Below are 19,914 nucleotides of genomic sequence, written 5' to 3' on the forward strand. Positions count from 1 at the left end.
ATCTGACTCTTGATTTCGGCTCAGGTCATGATCTCACGATTCATGAGCTGGAACCCCATGACTTCTCTCTCCCTCTGCCCCTCCCCCGCTCACTCAATAAATAAATATATAGACACACACATCTGTATGTATCTTAAAACTGTAAAATCAAAAGAAAAGTTATCAATGATTATCTCATACATCAAAAATACACCAAAAGTTATCAATGATGATTTCTGGTTGATAATGTACTATGTGATCTTCTTCTTTTGGTTGTCTGTATATTTTCCATAATGAAAATTCATCACTGTCATTATAAATGTTTTTAAGATTTTTACTAGATAATTAAAAGCAATATTTGGAAAACGTGACATTATAAATTACACTGGTTTCCTTTAAGAAACACCACTGTTTTAAGAGAACACAGCCTATTTGCTTACCAGTTCTACCGTAAACCATCTGGGACTCCCCTTCTGTCCCATTTGGTCCTTGTGGAAATATTTCAAAACGATACTTGGTTCCAGGGTATAAGCCACCGATGACAATGCTTTGGTTTGGGGTGGCCGCTTCCAGCAGAGGTTTTCCAGCTCCGTCCTCTGTGGTGAGTATCTTAAAGAAATCTGCGTCATTGCTGCTCCAGGCTAAGCCAATTTCCCTCGTGCGGACACTCGTCACTCGAAAATCGGAAACTGGATGGGGGGCTGAGGGAAGAGAGTAAACAACTAGATTTAGAACCTGTTTCTACAGAAGACAGGGTGACTGAACCTCGAGAAACATTTACATTGAGATTAAATGCACACTTGGGGACATCTGACCTTTCTCTCTTCTTTGTATTATCATCTACAACACGAGCCCCTCAGCGACTGGTATTTCTGGCTGTTGAGAAAACCGTTGGCTGCAAGAACATAGACACTGCATGCTTAGTTGTACAAAGTCATTCACCAGAAATGAGAGGAGGCGTGAACCCACATGGGTAAGAGCTACCGCTCTGAGGCAGGACCTTGGCTGTGGCTGGCTGCTTTATCTCGAATACATTATTAGGCCTCCCAGAACCTCTGTTTAGGAACATGCTGCAGAGGCTGCTGTTGACCCAAAACCCATTCCCTACCTGGCTCTTTCCTTAGTCATACAGCCCCAGCTTTTTAGCAGTGTACCTGGCTGTCAGAAATAAAGACTACATTTCCCAGCCTCCTTTGCTGCTAGGTTAGCTATGTAGCTAAGTTCTGGCCAATGGGATGTGAGCAGAAGTACTGTATGACTTTTAGGAAGTCTCACGAAAGCAGGGAGCACTACCTTCTGCCCTTCTTCCTCCTTGTAGCTGGAATGTAGATGCAACACCCAGAGGTCAGGCTACCTCACTGCAGAATGAGTACCATGGCTCTGATGGCACCCATGGCTCCCTGATCCCCGGATTACAGCTCAGAACATATATTTCTGGAGCCAACACCTACAGTGGGGGATTGCAGACTGTGACAAGACTGCACCCTTAGTGTGGGAGTCATTCCTGGGTCCCAGCCTAAAGCCTGCTCCCTGAGCTGTTAAGAGTTGAATCAAGGCCCCTCAAAATTCATATGCTGAAGCCCTAACACTCAGTGCCTCAGAATGCGGTATATTTGGAGACAGGGTCTTTAAAGAGGTGATTATGGTAAGATGAGGTCATTAGAGTGGGCCCTAACCAGTATGACTGGTGTCCTGCTAAGAAGAGGACACAGTCATGCACAGACCAAAGGACAACCACGTGAAGACACAGGGAGAAGGCGGCCATCTTCAAGCCAAGGAGAGAGGCCTCAGAGGAAACCAACCATTCATCACCTTGGTCTCAGACTTCTTGCCTCCAGAACTGTGAGAAAATAAATTTCTGTTGCTTCAGCTCCCCAGACTGTGGTACCTGAGCCAGTAGCCCTAGCAAAATAACACACCAGCCCTCCCAGTCACTCTGCAAACCCTCAGCTCCCAGGATTAAGTTTCAAGCTTCGGTTTCCGGCAGTGGAGCCCTGGCTGATACCCTACCATCCCATCTTGCCTAGCACTGCGCTGCTTTTACAAGGACAAAGAAACAAACTTTTGTTTTGTTTAAGCCATGCATACTGGGGGAGTTTTTGGTTACAGCCAAACCTAATCCTAACTATTAAAGGGACTGAAGAGTAAAAATGTAAAAGGTGAGGAAGGGACAAATGTCCAAAAGACATTTGTGAAGGTGCCTAAGGTGTGCTTCCTAGGAAGCAACAGACACCCCAGTAAAGCATCCTGCAAACCGAGCCCTGGGTCCAGAGCCAGGCACCCCTGGGCTCAAGTCTCCGCACTGCCACTTGCAGGCTAGCTCTGTGGCCTTGAGCAAATCACTCAGCTGAGTGGAGCTGTCGCTTCCTTATCTGTAAAACAGGGATCCTGGAGGCCACGGCAATACACGTAAAGCACCCGGTACAGTACAAAACTCATACTATTTTCCCATGTACTATGGGTATACCATTATTGCTTTAGTTTAATTATTGGACCTTCTTTGGATCAGAAAAGTTTTTTTTTTAATGTTTATTTATTTTTGAGAGAGCAAGCATGTGGGGGAGGGGCAGAGAGAGAAGAAGAAAGGAATCTGAAGCAGACTCTAGGCTCAGCATCAACCTGGATGCAGAGCTAGAGCCCACAAACTGTGAGATCACAACCTGAGCCGAAGTCAGACGCTTAACCGACTGAGCCCCCCATGTGCCCCGGAATAAAAAGCTTTTTTTTGCTGTCTATCATCCTCTCTTTAAAGCACAGTTAAGCAAAGAAAGGATGACATATATCTGTGCCCTGCTTCCCTGTAACGTCAGTATCCAAAGGACAAAGGGACAGGAATATCCAGGTTCTTTTAGTCTCCACGCATCAATTTGCCCCTCCGACACTAGAATGAATGGTCGTTACAAGCACAGGCTGTAGTCAAGACAGCCCAGCTGCCGGTCCCACCTCTGCCACGTGTGTCACACCGACCACCGACACCTCCCTCAGCCACGGCTCCCTCATCCCAACCATGTCACAGACTTATGAACATCACATAAGACAGAGCAAGGAGGGGCGCCTGGGTGGCTCAGTCGGTTAAGCATCCAACTCCTGATTGTGGCTCAGGTCATGATCTTGTGGTTCATGGGATCAAGTCCCACATTGGGCTCTGTGCCAACAGCGTGGAACCTGCTTGGGATTCTTTCTCCCCCTCTCTCTGTTCTTCCTGTGTGCACATGCTCACTCTCTCTCTCTCAAAATAAAATTTAAGAGTGTAAAAAAATAAAATAAAAAGAAGACAGTGCAAGGAAAGCATGCGCACCATGCTCGGCATGTGGGGTGGGTCAGTCAACGATCACCGTTATTACAGCGCACATCCGGAAGGAGGTAAGAGTCCCTGTGGGCTCACACACGGAGCTGTGTTTTCCTGGAGAGTAGGGACACATACCTGGGCCTGGCACACAGCAGGCAGGTGAGAAAGGTTAGCAAAGCAATGAGTGAACTCACGGGTGTACACTTGGAGAAAACCCGGCACGCCCTCGGAACTGTTGCCAAAGAAAGGATGCACTGTGATGTTGTATAAGGTGCTCGAGTTGAGTGAAGTAATGATGACCTGAGTCTCACTGACATTGAGGGTGAAGGAATCAGTCTCCCCAGTGACTTGTATCTTGTAGGTATAGACAGAGGGCGACTCATTATCATTGATTTTCCAGGTCAGGTTCATGCTTGTTGCGTTGATGCTCACAACTCTGAGGTCAAGCACCTGACTGGCAACTGTGAAGACACAAGACGCGTTAACAGTAATCAGAATGGCCGAGCCAGAAAGAGAGACACAGACAAACTATCATGTCTTCTACTATAAAAAAGGCTCTCAGGGATCATGCCTTCCTATCCTACACCATTTCACCACATTTCATCCACCAACGCATGGGGGGGGGGGTCCCAGCAAAGATCAGCCTCATCCTCAGCGAAGAAACAGCGTGGCCAATCGCAACTGCATACTTATGCTTTGTTCTCCTTGTGGGTCTCCTCTTAGCGATCTGACAGCTCCTCAGACGATGACACGCCTGCCCAGGCCTTGGGGTGACCCAGACGCACTCTCAAGCATAAACCCTCCCAGAAAGAATTATACAGGACCCATTAAAGATCACACACGTTAGCACAAGGCAGGTCTGGGTTCCAAGGTTAGTTCTGGATTAATGGCCAGGTAGTTCAGAGGAAAATCATGGGAACTCAGTTTCCTCATCTGCAAAATCAGGGTAACACTCCTAACCTCGAGAAAAGATGACACAGAGTTCTAGTTATCTGCCACTGCCCCCCCCCCACCCTCCCCATCCATCCTCCATCCATCTCCTGCCTGCTCTGTGCCCTGGAAGGCTGATCCCTACACGGTGCATCACCGGGGTTGGCAGGAAGGAGGGGCCCTGCCAGAGGACCTGGGACTGGGTTCCACCTGCAAGCCATGGGAGCAGGCGATGGGCAGGCGGAGGCGTAAGCAGCGAAGTGATTCTCCCACGTGCCTCCGCTGTGGGCTGCCTGTTCTAACACGCTGCCTCTTCCACTGGCCCAGCCCCCACCAGGCTCCAGAAGTTACCATCTCTTCCCCCTGCTCATCAGCCTTAGAGGTGACCTTCTACCACAGCTAATCTCCCGTGCCTCAACATGCTCTGATCATTTCCTTAATCTCATCCCACCTAACAAGTTGCTTGAAAAAGGCCTGGTGTAAGACACATATGAGTGCATGTATGTACGTCTAGGTATGCACACATACACACACGCGTGCCACGCAGAGAGGGTTAAGGTTACTATAATGATTATCATCAAGTGCTAGGACAGTTCGACACAAACCAGGCTATGTATATCCATATATCTGAAAGCCTAAGATGCAATCACTATTTATTCTTTTAATGTTTATTTATTTTTGACAGAGAAAGAAAGAGAGAGAGAGAGAGTAAGCAGGGAGGGGCAGAGAGAGAAGGAGACACAGAATCTGAAGCAGGTTCCCAGTTCTGAGCTGTCAGCACAAAACCCCATGTGGGACTCAAACTCAGGAACCATGAGATCATGACCTGAGCCAAAGTTGGATGGTAACCAACTGAGCCACCCAGGCGCCCCTTCCTCCCGCTCTTCCTCCTCCTGTCCCACCGTCTAGACACGGAGCCCTCCCACCTGCCAACCTGCCTGGTCACTGAGGGTCCCCAGAAGCCAAATGGACTTTCTTATAGCTATATCCTCCCCTCGCCACCCCCACGCTAGCATCACCAGTAGAAGAGGAAAGAAGGAAGGAGGACACAAGTGGACCCTCCCTCAAGGTGGACACCCGGAAAAGCAGTAAGTCTTTACAGACACGACTTGTCACAGGCGTCCTGCCCAGACTGTCCAGCCCCTGCAAGTAACATGGTCCGGCCAGTAACCACCACTGAGAGGGACACACAACTTGCAAGCACACAGCCCTCTAGGAATGAAGTCAACCCCTCCAGAATTATCAGGGTTCTTGGGCTGTCACCCGTTCCTGGTGCCTCTCCAGCTTCATACCTCTGGGTCCACCACCTGCACTTCCACTCATGATGCTTCCTCAGGGGACATGTCTTCCTCCCTCTCTCCCTTTATCCAAATGCTATTCTCTCTTCAAAGCTGGTTCAAATCCTGCCTAGAAGAGTCCTTCCCTTGGGATTTGATGTTAAGCCTGTGCTCCAGCCTTCCAATGTCCAGAGCACTCAGCAGGCAGCTGCAGTGGACAGTGGCCACATGTCACCTGGGTGGCCCCCAACAGGACCAGATCCGCCCTGGTGCGAGGAAGTGCCTGTCATGCACGTAGAAGCCAGAGGACCACACTCCCTTCCCCAACACAGCCATCCAGAAATCAGGAAAGTGACAGCCTCCCCATCTTGGGACTCTGACTCCTGGTGGTGTTACCAGGTCCCATGCGCTCCAGCCTTCCAGACTTCCTGGACTCTGGTCTTATTTTCTGCCCTTGTCGCCCAGTCCCCACCCCTCTCCCTCCATGGCTCAGGTGCATGAAAGGAAGACATGAGGTAGCACCTCACGTCTGCACATACAAGCCACCCAATAAGCTTCCATGAGCTTTTGAAAGAAAGAAGCATCTGGGCTACAGAGTTAAGAAGAAACTCACTGGATGTGCTCTGTTAAAATCTCTTCCAGAAAACTCCCTGTGACAACACAAGTACTTGTGAAGGAAGAGATAATGTAGAGATGGGAATCACAGAACACAAAAGTGGACGCTGGAAAACGCTGGCTTGAAGACCTTCTACAAAATTAATGTACCTGGGGCTGAGCCTGGAGCTCAGTCAGTTAAGCCTCCGACTTTGACTCAGGTCATGATCTCATGGTTCATGAGTTCGAGCCCCTCATCAGGTTCTGGGCTGACAGCTCAGAGCCTAGGGCCTGCTTTGGAGTCTGTCTCCCTCTCTCTCTGCCCCTCCCCCGCTCACGCTCACTCACTCACACGTGCTCTCTCTCTGTCTCTCAAAAATACACATTAAAAAAAATTCAACCTACGTGTCCTGAAAGTTATGAGCTGGGGCTGTCCTTCTGTGCCATCTGCTGCTTGAGAATAGACAGAGGCGTTGTACTGTGTGTCAGGCCCCAAGCCCATGATCAGGACTTCCGTGTCTCTGGTCAGAAGACGGTCCGAAGACAGGATGGCATGTTTGAGCTGGCATCCAGACACGGGGGCCATGCGGTTCCGGGGTTGCTGGGAGAAGCTCTCTGTGGTGTTGGCCTCTGTTTCCACCACAAAAATCAAAGACATTAACTGCATTTGAACTTGCAAAAACATCTGTCCGCCCACACCACCTTCCCCGTAAGAGGACGCATCGGACAGCACCCAGCACCCACAGTCACTACACCACAAATTCTTCCCTTCCTCCCACGTAGAGAGACACATCCTCCTAGAAGGACCCTGACTTTCAGCAGATGTTTCATTTCCCTTTATCTCATGTAGCGCCACCCATCTCCTTCCAAAGCCACTGTTTCCAGCTCTTCCCTTTCTTTCAGGAAAATCATCTCCCACCCAACTCCAAAGGTGGTCATCTGCGCACAGTCAGTGGACTCTAATTTGGCTAATCTGATCTCACTCCAGGAATTTCTCCCCTGCGTCAGATCCCTTCTGACAGGAGGTGAATCGGGGGACCTGCTGGGAACCATTTCTCCCTGAGCTGTGGGGCAGGAACCACTCTGAGGTCAAGGCTGATACGGAAGGAAGCAGGTGGAGGAGACAGGAGTCCCCTCATCTCTTGCTTCAAGCAAAGCCTTGCTGCCCAAGCAGGAAAACAGACATGAGCCAGCAAGTGGCTTTTCTAGCCCAAGCTATTCAAAGTCTGGTTTCTGTCACTTATTAGTCAACAATCCTAACACCCACGTTGTAGTACTGTTTCCTTATGTGGAAAATGAGGAAAAAGCACTTGCTCTCAAATCACAGGCTACCTCTGAAAATGCTTAAAATCTTTAAATGGCTACCCCATCGTCAATGCAGAGGACATCTGCTGGACTTGCTTGCTAAGCTTCCCTTTTCACAACAGACGTGGCAAGTTCGTCCAATGGCCCTACCTGGGTTAACGCATCTATTATTCATTCAACTGAAAGTTTAAATAGCTAAAGGGGCCAGCTCCTTTCCACAATGCCAGGTTCAGAAAGTTTCAGCCTCTGTCACCATTCTGAACCCCAATGATCTGACCTATAAAATAAGAACATTTCCCTCCTTCCTCATACAGATGTGGCGTGAAACTAAAATGTGGAGGAAAGCCCTCTAGAAATTCTAAAACTCTATACAAATACAAGAATGAAATTTCTTAAAACGATTAAGTGACAAAGTCAAAACCATCATGGCAGATGAGAAGCACACTTTGGTAACTCACCTACGCCCCTCTCTCTGTCTTCCTCATTTGATTCTGAAAGACACAGGGTGATCTTGTGTTGAATCCCTGGTGTCAGGTGTGATATACTGACCGCTGAGACTTGAGGCAACGTGTTATGACTTTCGATGGCTTCAAGGAGCATCCGGCAGGTGACAGTGTCATTGCCATTCTTCCAGGTAAGGGTGACTTGTGTCACACCCACGAAGGAAACACGGAGATCAGAAACTTGACTCGGCTCTGTTTTAAAAAACACACAATGGGCATTGATGGAACAAGATATTTGCAGTCATATTTCATTAAGAAAGACTGGGGTGGCTGATGTTTCAATGTGACTCACTAAAAATACTTTTTCTATATCAGGGTCCTGTGCTATTCCATCATTTCACAGCAGGAAATGATACAGAAAAGAATAAACCTATAGTCAAAGACTTTTAGGATCTCTACTGTTCTCCACAGCAGTTACCTTCAACAGTGATGTGACACTCTTCAAAACTGTCTTTTAAATTGTCAAACTGCCTGGGTGGCTCAGTCAGCTAAGTGTCCGACTTTGGCTCAGGTCATGATCTCAGGGTTCATGGGTTCGAGCCCCGCGTCAAGCTCTGTGCAGAGAGCTCAGAGCCTGGAGCCTGCTTCAGATTCTGTGCGTCTCTGTCCCTCCCTGCTTGTGCTCACTCACGTGCACGCTCGCTCTCTCTCTCTCTCTCTCTCTCTCTCTCTCTCTCTCTCAAAAATAAACATCTAAAAAGAAAAAAGAAACTGTCAAACTGTGGCATTTAATCATATTTGCTTGGGGCATTAGGAACAAAGCACCAAATAAAGCAGTTGTTTGCTACGTCTAAAGGGGCTCAATTCAACACTACAGTAACAATATCATTTCATAGCACCCAGACATTTCATCTAAGGAGCTTGTCCCTGTATGCCAAGCCCCAGGGGGTTCTCAGAAGGCTTCCAATCCCCACTGCCATTCTCCCCATCACCGTATTTGTCTGGCTGCAGCATAAAGCAGCCACGTCAGCCAAAATAGCCTCCATTCTCTTCATTCTGGAGATGGGGATGTGGAAATACCAAGAGGCGGAGTGATGTGCTCAAGAACGCACATCAGCAGGGGCGCCGGGGAACCCCCGGCTCTGGCTCTGAGCACACAGAGCACAGGTCATGGTGCAGAGACACAAAACCCTGCCAGCGGTCTGCAGGGGCTGGACTGGAAGACACGCTGCTCAGTGACTCTACTCTTCCCATCAAACATCTGGGATGCAAAGGTTTCTTTTCTTTTTTTAAGTTTTACTTACTTAGAGAGCGGGAGAGAGAAAGAACATGCGTGAGCAGAGAAGAGACAGAGAGAAAGGGAGAGAGAGAGACTGTCAAGCAGTCAGTGCAGAGCCTGATGCAGGGCTCGAACTTACAAACTGTGAGATCATGACCAGAACCAAAATAAGGAGTCAGATGCTTAACTGACTGAGCCACCCAGTTGCCCCTGGATACAAAGACTTCTAAATGGGGTCACTTGTGTGTCCTTTATTTTTGTTTAAAGAAACGTAACACCAATACAGTAGCCAGCGGAAAGACCCCAGGTAAAGGGCACCAGCTACGGTGTGCCAGGTGCTGTGGGGCCAGTGTCCCTGGGCTCCCACCACCTCATGCTCAGTAACTCTGAGCCCTCAGAAGAAACCTAACTGGTTGGCTTTACAGTTCTTCACAGTGGCCCTCAGGGCTATTGTGAGGACAGGATAATGTATTAAGAACAACTAAGCACTTAGAGGCCCCTGGGTGGTGCAGTCAGCTGACCAGCCAACTTCTGCTCAGGTCATGATCACAGTTTGTGAGTTCGAGCCCCGTGTCGGGCTCTACACTGACAGAGCCTGGAGCCTGCTTCAGATCCTGTGTCTCCCTTCCTCTGCCCCTCCCCCACACATACTCTCTCTCCATCTCTTAAAAAAAAGTTTTTAAATTAAAAATTAAAAAAGGGGGCACCTGGGTGGCTCAGTTGGTTAAGCGGCTAACCTCAGCTCAGGTCATGATCTCACAGTCTGTGGATTCAAGCCTCATATCAGGCTCTGTGCTGACAGCTCAGAACCTGGAGCCTACTTCAGATTCTGGATCTCCCTCTCTCTCTGTCCCTCCCCCACTCCTGCTCTGTCTCTGTCTCAAAAATAAACATTTTTAAAATGTTAATAAATAAATAAATAAATAAATAAATAAATAAACAATTTAAAAATGAGGGGTGCCTAGGTTGAGCGTCCGATTCCGGCTCAGGTCATGATCTCACAGTTTGTGGGTTCAAGTGCCACGTCAGGCTCTGTGCTGACAGTTCAGAGCCCAGAGCCTGCTTCAGATTCTATGTCTCCCTCTCTCTCTGCCCCTCCTCCACTCGCTTGTGTGCTCTTTCACTCGCTCTCTTTCTCTCAAAAATAAAAACATTTTAAAAAACACTTTTAATTTAAAAAAAGAACAACTAATACCTAGTACGTGCTCAATAAACAGCAGCTGAGGCGCAGGACCTTGCCCCGGGGGCTTTCAGGTGGGGTGAGGTGCTCAGCTCCTCGGCTGGGTGCTTCCTGCCACCTTTCCACCACCTCTCGCCCGTGGTCACCATCACTGTTCACCTCATCCCCATCACCACTGCTGAATTCCATCTTCTTCTCCCCTTCAGTCTCTTCCACCCTCTCCCCGCCCTCCCCTCCTGCCCCTCTCTCCTTCACGACAGAGCAAACCTCCACCGCAGGGGTGTCTTTCGGCCTCTGAACCTGTGCTCTGAGGAGCACCTCGAGTGTTCGGAGGGCATGGGTGACAGCCCGCGCCTAGAGCTCCTCTCTCTCCAGTTCGTGTTACTCTTTGGGCTTCCGGGCAAGGCTTTATTTAAAGAAACAGTTTCCTGGCTTAAAAAAGACAAAAACCCCTGCTGAGAACCGACAGTGTCGCTGGCCTGTTCCATGTTCCTTCCAGAGAAGGAGCCGCAGTCTTCCAGCGACGGCGCTCCGGCGGCCTTCACCAGCCAGAGATCACATCCCCGGTCAGAAAAACCAAAGGAAGATCTCGTTTTTAAAGTTTCGGTTCTTCCCAGCTTAAAAGAGCTCTTTGTCTCTTTTTTGTATTTTTGATTCTTCTCTGCTTAAAAAAGAGAGAACGAGCTAAATCTGCCGCTGTAACAGCGCCTCTGGGCACTGACATCTAAGCTAAATAAAAATCTACACCTGAGCGAACGTCACTGGCTATTACTTCATATGAAACACACCCTGCTCCATAAAGGAGACCAGACTTCCCGGCCCAGCAAAAACTGCTGAGAATAGAAACAGTGTCAACTTCCCTGCGAGGCTTAAGAGAAGCCTGCTGGTTAGACACCAGCAAGACACACGTCTAACGAGGTCTCTGCGCCCAAGTCTTAGCAGAAAGGTAAATATTAGCCAATCACAGGAAAAGATTTTTAAAAGTGGACAGCTGGAATTACTTAAAACCTCCCAGAGCACCCAGGACCTGAATACCGAATCACGCAGCCACCTCGACTCCTGGGCTTGACCCAGTATAGAATCTTTTCTCCTCCTCTTCCACAATTAATGAAAACCGATCTCTCCCCAGCCGGCAACAGGAATGGACCAGGCTCCAGGACACAGGATGAAAAGAAACGGTTCATGACCATTCCTGGGTGTTCATCTTACCCGTCACATTATTTGCAACCGTGGAATCTCTCCAACTCTTTGTGACTGTTTCTGAAGTGACGAAGGATGTGTACGAAGCTGTTGAGCTAGAGCCTGTGGTGTTATCACTTGCTTGACCGTCACTTTCTGTGTGCGGGTACTCGGTAGCAGCCAGGTCCCTGCTCGTCCATGCTGGGGTCATGCTGGTTGGACCGACGGAAACGGCTTCAATGTCAAACACAAACATGGGTTCTATCTTAATATTATTTCCCAAAAGAGGAAAGAAACAATCATATTTTAAGAAGAAATTGAAGGGTCAGGACTGCTCTGCACCTGTACTGTTCAGAAGTGAATTGAGCAATCACAGAATTTCATTTCCCTTATTTGGCCTCCTGGGCTTTCTTCTACAAATATATACATGCATGCACGTGTGTTAGTGAAACAGAGACCAAAATGACAGAGCTGGCAATGTTGGCTGTTGACTTGAATACAGATTAAATCTGTACAGGAGCTGATACAAAAAAAGATGTAAGATGCTAAATGAGTCTATCTTGCCATTCTTAGAAAACACTGTCTGTAGAGAGGTTTTACACAGTGCAGAAGATACCTTTTTTACCAAAAGCTCCGCCATTCTGGGGCACAAAGATGGCATGAGACAGAATAACATAAAGAGAGAAGAGCTGGTCTTTGACTTCAGAACTGGACATATAGGCTCGCTCTGCCCCTTACCTCTGTGACCTAGAATTAGTCCCTTAAAGCCTCTCGTCCTGGAGTTCCTCTATTGGCAACTCTAATCAACTATTTTTCACGTAAAGGATTATTTTTAAGGCACCATAATATGGTAACCAAAGTCACTGGATTTGGACATTTCAAAAAATTAGCATGCGATTTTACTCAAAGCCCTGGGTGAACATTCTAATTATTTTATAGCAACAGTTCACAGACTTTATAGTTTGCATTTCATTTTTCTTTCCAGTGTTCTAGGCTTCCGCTGTGATGTGCATCAGTCACATGGACAGCCACTGAAATCCACCTTAGACACCAGGAACCTTTTCAGTGATAAATGTGACTGATTTGAGCAGCCAGACACAGGGGTCGCACAGACTAATAAAATGGCACCTCCCACTATACACTTACTGTACAACAGGTTTTCATTATGATTTTTAAGACGAATCATAGTTCACTCATCTCCCCTTTACCTCCTTTTCTCTATGCATAGAAGTTTTCTTCTTTGGCACCAATGATTCAAGCTTGTACAACGTACCTACCAGTTTATTTATCAAACTGATTAACTAGCAAAAAAAAGCAACTGTGAGCTCGTCCCACTGTTTGGACAGACTCTGCAGAATCACTGTTATTAACTGAGATTGCCTTTATTGGAAGGTTTCAGCGAGATCTGCCCCCTCTGCGTGGCACTGGGAGAACATTCTAATTATTTTATCTCTATGGTTCACACACTTAAGGATTTTACCAGTCAGGAAAAAAAAGTCCCCAAATTTTGAGGACAGACAAAAGCTACCATTTTTACAAAATGCTAAAAGCTACACGTTTTTTAACCATCAAATATGATTATCTTTATTTCTTATAGAAACAAATAATGACCAAAAAATTAGAAAGGACATAATCCCAGAATACATAGTGCCTTCAACTAAATGTACTTAGCATAGTCTTATTTTTCTCATGTTACCCTAGACTAGGGAGAACTTCAGTGGACCAACACTTGTTAGCAACTGGGACTCAGCCCTCCACATGGGAGCAAAATACGTAGGAGGTTATGTCTGGCTTTCCAAAGGTTACATATGCCCTGTATATCACTTTTAAAAATCATGGAGCAGGGCGCCTGGGTGTCTGAGTCAATTAACCATCCAACTTTGACTCAGGCCATCATCTCACGGTTCATGAGTTCGAGCCCTGCGTCAGGCTCTGTGCTGACGGCTCAGTATGGAACCTGCTTCAGATTCCGTGTGTGTGTGTGTGTGTGTGTGTGTGTGTGTGTGTCTTTCTTTCTCTTTCTCTGTTACTCCCCCTGCTCATGCATAAACATTAAAAAAATTAAAAATCATAGCGCAATGTAGCAGCCCCAAAAAAATATGTATAGGAAGACAGCACATAAAATAAATACAAATCATACTGCATTATGACAATAAAGTCTTTTTAAGAATCACCCACAGATGTGGGCTGGGGGGGGGGGGGCGGGAATCACAGAAAACAGAAAAGTTCTGTCCAAGTTGCACAAACAGTTGAATTCTTTCTTCCACTCGCTGTTTCCACACTCATTCCACTTTTAAAATAAAATTGGAAACTAAGGCAGTGTGAACAAATTAGCCTTCTCTAGGATTTTCACATTGCTATTAATGCGGCCGTGTCCAGCAGGGGGCGATAACGAACAACACAAGAGAAGACAGGGAAGTGGTACTTACAGTCACCTGCGCACACCATCTGTAACAGAAAAAGAAAACGGAAGTCAGCGCATTCATTCAGCCACGGAAAATGCAAATCACGAATAAAGCAGTTGAGAATTTAATGATGGGGATGGGGTATTAACGAGTACATTAAAAAAGGCCTACTGGCAGAGATTAGGGTGTGGTGACACTGAATAAGGAAACTCAATGAAACCAGAGGTCAGTTACAAACAATGGATTAACTCAGTTATACGGAAGCCCAGCGATCCAGTGCTCTTCCCCACACATACATCCAATACTGGCGCAGCAACCAGGTCAGCCCTCTCTCCTAACACTCCATCATGAATTGAGGCAGAAAGACATACAGGCAGAATCAAGACTCTCTAGGGTAGAAAAAAGGAAACTAAGGCCATGACACCCCTTCCCTAGAGCCATTTTCAGGTCGCAAGCACAGAAGGTGAAGCCAGGTGCACAACACAAAAAACTACTGGGTTTGGGATTTTTGTTGTACAAAAATCCACCTTCCTCCTTCTGTCGGTAGGTGGCGGTTACAAGGCATTCAGCTTTAGGAAGCATAAATGTTTGAAAGAGAGGAACCTTCAAGATGATTCAGTTGAGTGTCTGTCTGCCATCTTTAGATCCCTGGAGGGTCCTCAAAGATACTCATCATCCTCCATAAATTATTTCCCCATACTTTAAAACCTAAAAAATTTGAGGTTGTACATTCTACTGGTTAGTAAGCACACATTTTTGGTTAACAGGATTTTTAAAAGTATGGCCCTCGTAAAGAGGAAAATAATCAAAAGGGATTCTATTGGAAAAAATGTTCTCCAATTTCCCATCACACTTAGAATAAAATGCAAAGTCTTGACCACAGTCTACACATCTCCCATGATCTCATCATGCCCTTCTCACTCTTCCTGAGGCTGGTTCTCTCTCACAGATTTTACATCTTGATTCCTTTCTCCAAAAATACTCTGCCCCAGGCGTTTCTATGTCATGGCCTAAAATGCCACCTCATCAGGGAGTCCTTTTCCAACCAACCAGTGGAAATAAGCACCCCTAACTCTCCACCCCATCACTAGTGTGATTTCTCGGCAATTTACCTCAATTATCACCAGCGTCCTCCAGCTAAAATGCATGCTCCATAAGAACAGAAACCTTGCCTGTGCCCGTGCCTAGAATGGTGCATACAGTAGGCACTCCGTAAATGACACTGAAGGAAAGAACAAGCCTCTTGTTTTGCAAAGGAAGTAATCCCTAAGGCCCACATATGAGAAAACACTTGCCCAAGGTCCTACAGCAAGGCCAAGGCCAAGGCCAAGGTGAGACACGTCCAGGAGCTTGAGCACTCAACCCAACCCAAAGGAAACATCCTTTGTGCTTACCAAATGGAGAAGGCAAAGACACGTTCATTCTCATCTCATGGGTTAGACAGACGGAAAGAAAGATCTGCCCCCCCCCACCCCATCTTCCAGGGGCCCAGGCACCAGTCCCCAAAGGAAGCGGAGTCTTCTTCCTCATTCTTCACACCCCACCAAACTCAGGGCCCACATCCTGTTGCTTCTCCTTTCCTACCCACCCACCCACTCCCCACCATGCTTCCCATTTCCACCCCCTACTCTACCCTCAAGACCCTCTTCATCCCAGGCCTACAATCTTTCAGCTCATCTCTCCACCTCCAGCCCCTGCCCGACCATCCATGCATGCCGGGCATCAATCCACTGGTCCCTGGATGGACCACAGGAGAGAGAAGGACAAGGAGGGGTCACTGAGCAAGTTAGTGCTGGGCAGCAAGTTTTTTTCTTTTTTTGGCCTGCATGTGCCAAGCACAGTGTAAAGCCGCAGAGCTAAGGGAGACAGACAGACAGCCTCTAGGCCCTGCAGGGCTCACGGCTCGGAGAGGCAAGTGAATCAAACGATAGGACAGACAGAAGGTGCCCCTGAGGGAGGTACCATTCGCTGAAGGAAGACAGAGGAGGGCGTACACGGAAGGCAAAGGTGTCTATGCCTTTCGATCTGTGTCCTGTACAGCCCTAGACTCAGGAAATGGTGACTGACTGATGACCATTCCATGGGACACACAGCTCTGAGTTCTAGAGGTGAGAGGGCAAGGGTCGCCATCAATACGCACAGAGCCTGACTCTGTCAGACACTGTTCCGAGTGCTTTCAGGTATTAACCCACTCAAGCCTCCCAACTACCCTAAATGTAGTAACAGCTCCCTCGTGGGCTGGTGAGCTGCAGAGTCTGGATTTGAACCCAGGCGGTCTGACTCCTTGGTCCATGCCCTTAACCAGGCACTCCCCTGCCTCCCGATGTAAAACGACTGGTGAGAAATATACCAGGACTTAGGGAAGGTTTAAACATCAAATTCAAAAGCTATCAATGTCAAAGTCTTTCTTACTTCTACCTTCCAAGAACTCCAGCAAGCAAAGTCAAGAGTGTTTTGACAAACCTGGGTACGGGTTTTCACGGCAGCCCTCCGCAATGTGCCGTGCAGACATGCCAGGCGTGTCTCTTCACAGCTCAGCGTGAAACAATCACACGGCCCCGACCTTCCCCGGCCTCACTCCCCTTTCTTTTCCCTCATCTTGACCTCACTGGGACCAACTTCCCAAATAAAGCGTCAACACTTCAATCCTTTCCTCAGGACCCAGGGGACCTAAAAAGCCCAGACTAAGACATGGGACAAAGGGACCAAAGAGAAGTCCATTTGGGGGCTTCTGGGGGAAAAGCTTGCTCACTAACAAAAAGGAATGACACGGAAGAAAATACCATCCTAGTTCGCCACACTTCATGAGATCTGCTCACGATGCCTGGAGCTGCTGCAGCCTCCGTGTGACAAGCAGGTCAACCTACCTGCGGAGGAAGGGCAACACCCGCGTCCTTGCACTACTAACTCAACCCATCCTACACTGGCCCTACTGCCAGCCTTCCTGCCTAGGGAGACACAACCCCCCCTTTTATTCGGGTTGTCTAATATTTAAAACCAAAAGAACCCTGGTTGGCACAGTAACAAAGGTAGCTCCTTTTCATGTTAACCCTCGTTTTTTACAGATAAAGAAAGTGAAAGGCCAATGATCTGTCACCCAGGGTCACAGAGCTGGTCAGGGAGAAGTAGAACCAGTATGTAAGCCCGGGTCTGCCGGACCCCAAAACTCGTGCACTGACCACAGGAGAAAAAGAGCCTTGCAAACTCCACCCCACGAGACCTGTGGCATGGAAAAAACTTTGTGATTGGGTTTTGAAAGAAAACAATCAGGACGCCTGGGTGGCTCGCTTGGCCGGATAAACATCTGACTTTCGATTTTGCCTCAGGTCGTGATCGTTGTGAGATTGAGCCTCCTGCGGGGCTCTGCAATGAGCACAGAGCCTGCTTAAGGTTCTCTCTCTCCCTCTACCCCACTCCCCTGCTCATACGCTCACACGCTCTCTCGCTCTCTCTCTCTAAAATACAATGCAATACCATACAAAAAATACAATCAACGGAAAACTCATCTTTCTAAAATTAGCTCAAAGCCTACTTAGACCAGAAAGTGAAATAAGTCCATACACCAAGCATGAAAGTTAACTGCAGAAAAGCTAGGGACAACTTCCCAGCAGTACCGGTTGACAGTAAGAGTAATATCTGCTCCTCCCCTTTCTACGAGGATCCAGAAGGGCTCTGGTGGCTACCAACCAAGAAGGCATCCACAGAAATCATCCTGCATTCAAATGCGCTTCCACAACTGGCCCCTAACCCAGCGACCCCAAACCCTGATAGAAAAAGAAGCAAGCATTCCATTCTACTTACTCCCCAAGACAACCCTATAAAACAGAAATTCTAATCCCCCCACTTTACAGATGGGGACACCAAGGCTCAGAGTACACAACCCGAGGTCACACAGCTGAGTTTCCTGGCTAGTGTCCCTTCACCCAGGCACAGGAAGGAGAGATGAAAATAGGTGAGGCTGGAGATAAAACTCTCTTTCACTACCACCCCCCGGGCAGAAACTGAACTAGATTTAGGGTGCACGGCCAAGCCTGATCCCAGCGGTAGGTACATCAGACTCCAACGTTTGTCCCCTTCTCATCCGAGGCTCCCAGGTGTCTCTTGAGCCTGCCCTGTGGCTGGGACTCAGGGGAGACCAGAAGTCACAGTCCCTGAACCCAAACTGGACGAGGGAGTAGAGCTTCCATAAAAGGCAGTGGGTGTCACAGCAGCCCTATTCACAACAGCCACAATAGAGGGAGGACAACCTAATGTCCATCAACAGATGAATGGATAAAGCACATGCCACACAGCCATACACGGAATACTATACAGCCATGAAAAGGAATACAATTCTGGTTCATGCTACAACGTGTGATAAACCTCAGAAACATTATGCTACATGAAACAAAGCCAGACACGGAAGCCCATACGTTGTATGGTTTCACTTATAGGAAATGTCCAGAAAAGGGAAATCCATGGAAACTGCCTGAAAGAAGACTAGCAGCTTCCAAGGCCTAGGAAGGCAAGGGAGCATGACTGCCCATGGGTCCTGGGCGGCCTTTCGGGTGGTAGCTGCACAGCACGCCGAATGTACCACATGCCCACGAACTACACTCTTCTAAACGCTTAGTTGTACATTATGTGAATTTCATCACAAAATAAATCTTTTAAAGATAGTAGGTAGGTAACTTCGTATGATCAAGTTCAGCCACTAGAAGGAAGAAGGGAAAGAAAGGTAACTTCCTGAAGGAAGAGGCGGGAGGTGGGGGAGAAGAGAAGGGTGATAAATGGGGGGGTTTTGGAAAGAGGATTTGGACAATTAGAAAAGGGAGAAGGGGGGCGCGTGGGTGCCTCAGTCAGCTGAGCGTCTGATTCTTGATTTCAACTCAGGTCACGATGTCAGGGTTGTAGGATTGAGGCCTGAATCAGGGTCCCCACTAAGCATGGAGCCTGCTTAAGATTCTCTCTCTATCTCTATCTCTCTCTCTTTTTCTCTCTCCCCACCCCCCACTCACTAGAAAGAAAAGAAAAGGAGGAGGAGGAGGAGGAGGAGGAGGAGGAGGAGGAGGAGGAGGAGGAGGAAAAGGAAAAGAAAAAGAAAAAAACGGGAGAAAGAAAAAGAAATGGGAGAAAGAAGCACCATGAACTGGAAATTAGAAACTTGAGCTGGGCAAAACTGCCTGACCAAATGCACTCTGGGGAACCTCCACTTCTGCATTCTGAGGATAAAAAGGAAGTAACTCAAGTTTCCTACAGAACTCAGGTTTCCTGGACACCTACTGGGTGCCAGGCACTAAGCTGTGCTTTCTACAATCCTTGTCTGAGCAGAGTCATGGAATCAGATTGGGATCTGATTAAGAGCTTGGGATCTGGAATCAGATTGTCTGGGGGAAATCATTCGGTTCCACCATTTACTGCCTATGTGACTTTGGGCGGGGACCTTAACCTCTCCATCCCTTGGCGTCTACATCTGTCAACAGGGCTGATAGTCATGGCCGCCTTGTTGCAGTGAGGATGAGAATAAGTGAGGTCTTTAACAGCTACTGCTATCACCACCACCATCTTTAAATCTTCACAGCAACTCTGCAAGGAACTTTCATCCCCATTTTACTGATGACAACACCAAAGCTTAGAGCCTACTGACAAAACCAACGAGCTATCTGAAACTCATATCTGCAAAGCATTTAAATGAATGAACAACAGCTCAGTTACGGAGGCGGGCACAGAGGCCCAGGGGTAGCAAGTGGCTTGCTCGTGGACACATAGCCAGTGAGGAAGCCCCAAAACCAGAACCCAGGTCCTGACTTCTACCTCACCCTCGACCCCTTTCACCAAGCTTCCCCAACGCCTTCTCTCCTGGGATGCAGGCCCAGATGGAGGACTCACAGCTCACCCCCCTTCTCACTACTCCCCATACAGATTTCTGCAGGCCCCCATGGCGGGGCAAATGAAGCAATCACTGAGATGGGAGAGGAGGCTCACTGGTTTAAGAGGAAGACATAATGACATACCAAAAAAAAAGAGTGATACTATCTTCAATTCTGCCACAGACTTCAAAGTCCGGTGACCTTG

General features: G+C 47.8%; 1 protein-coding gene across 7 annotated transcripts in view; it reads right to left on the reverse strand.

Annotated features, from left to right (window-relative positions):
• PTPRJ (protein tyrosine phosphatase receptor type J) overlaps positions 1-19,914 on the reverse strand; it is a 121,283-nt gene that overhangs the window by 40,348 nt on the left and 61,021 nt on the right. For all 7 annotated transcript variants that reach the window (XM_029956351.1, XM_029956350.1, XM_029956354.1 and 4 more), the window contains 6 exons: positions 13,885-13,903; positions 11,486-11,689; positions 7,833-8,069; positions 6,475-6,699; positions 3,463-3,729; positions 420-680 (listed from right to left, as the gene is read on the reverse strand). In XM_029956351.1, coding sequence (XP_029812211.1) covers positions 420-680; positions 3,463-3,729; positions 6,475-6,699; positions 7,833-8,069; positions 11,486-11,689; positions 13,885-13,903 — 1,213 coding nt within the window. The remainder of the gene's footprint in view (positions 1-419; positions 681-3,462; positions 3,730-6,474; positions 6,700-7,832; positions 8,070-11,485; positions 11,690-13,884; positions 13,904-19,914) is intronic.

Source organism: Suricata suricatta, chromosome 11, assembly GCF_006229205.1.
Source record: "Suricata suricatta isolate VVHF042 chromosome 11, meerkat_22Aug2017_6uvM2_HiC, whole genome shotgun sequence".
Lineage (NCBI taxonomy): Eukaryota > Metazoa > Chordata > Mammalia > Carnivora > Herpestidae > Suricata > Suricata suricatta.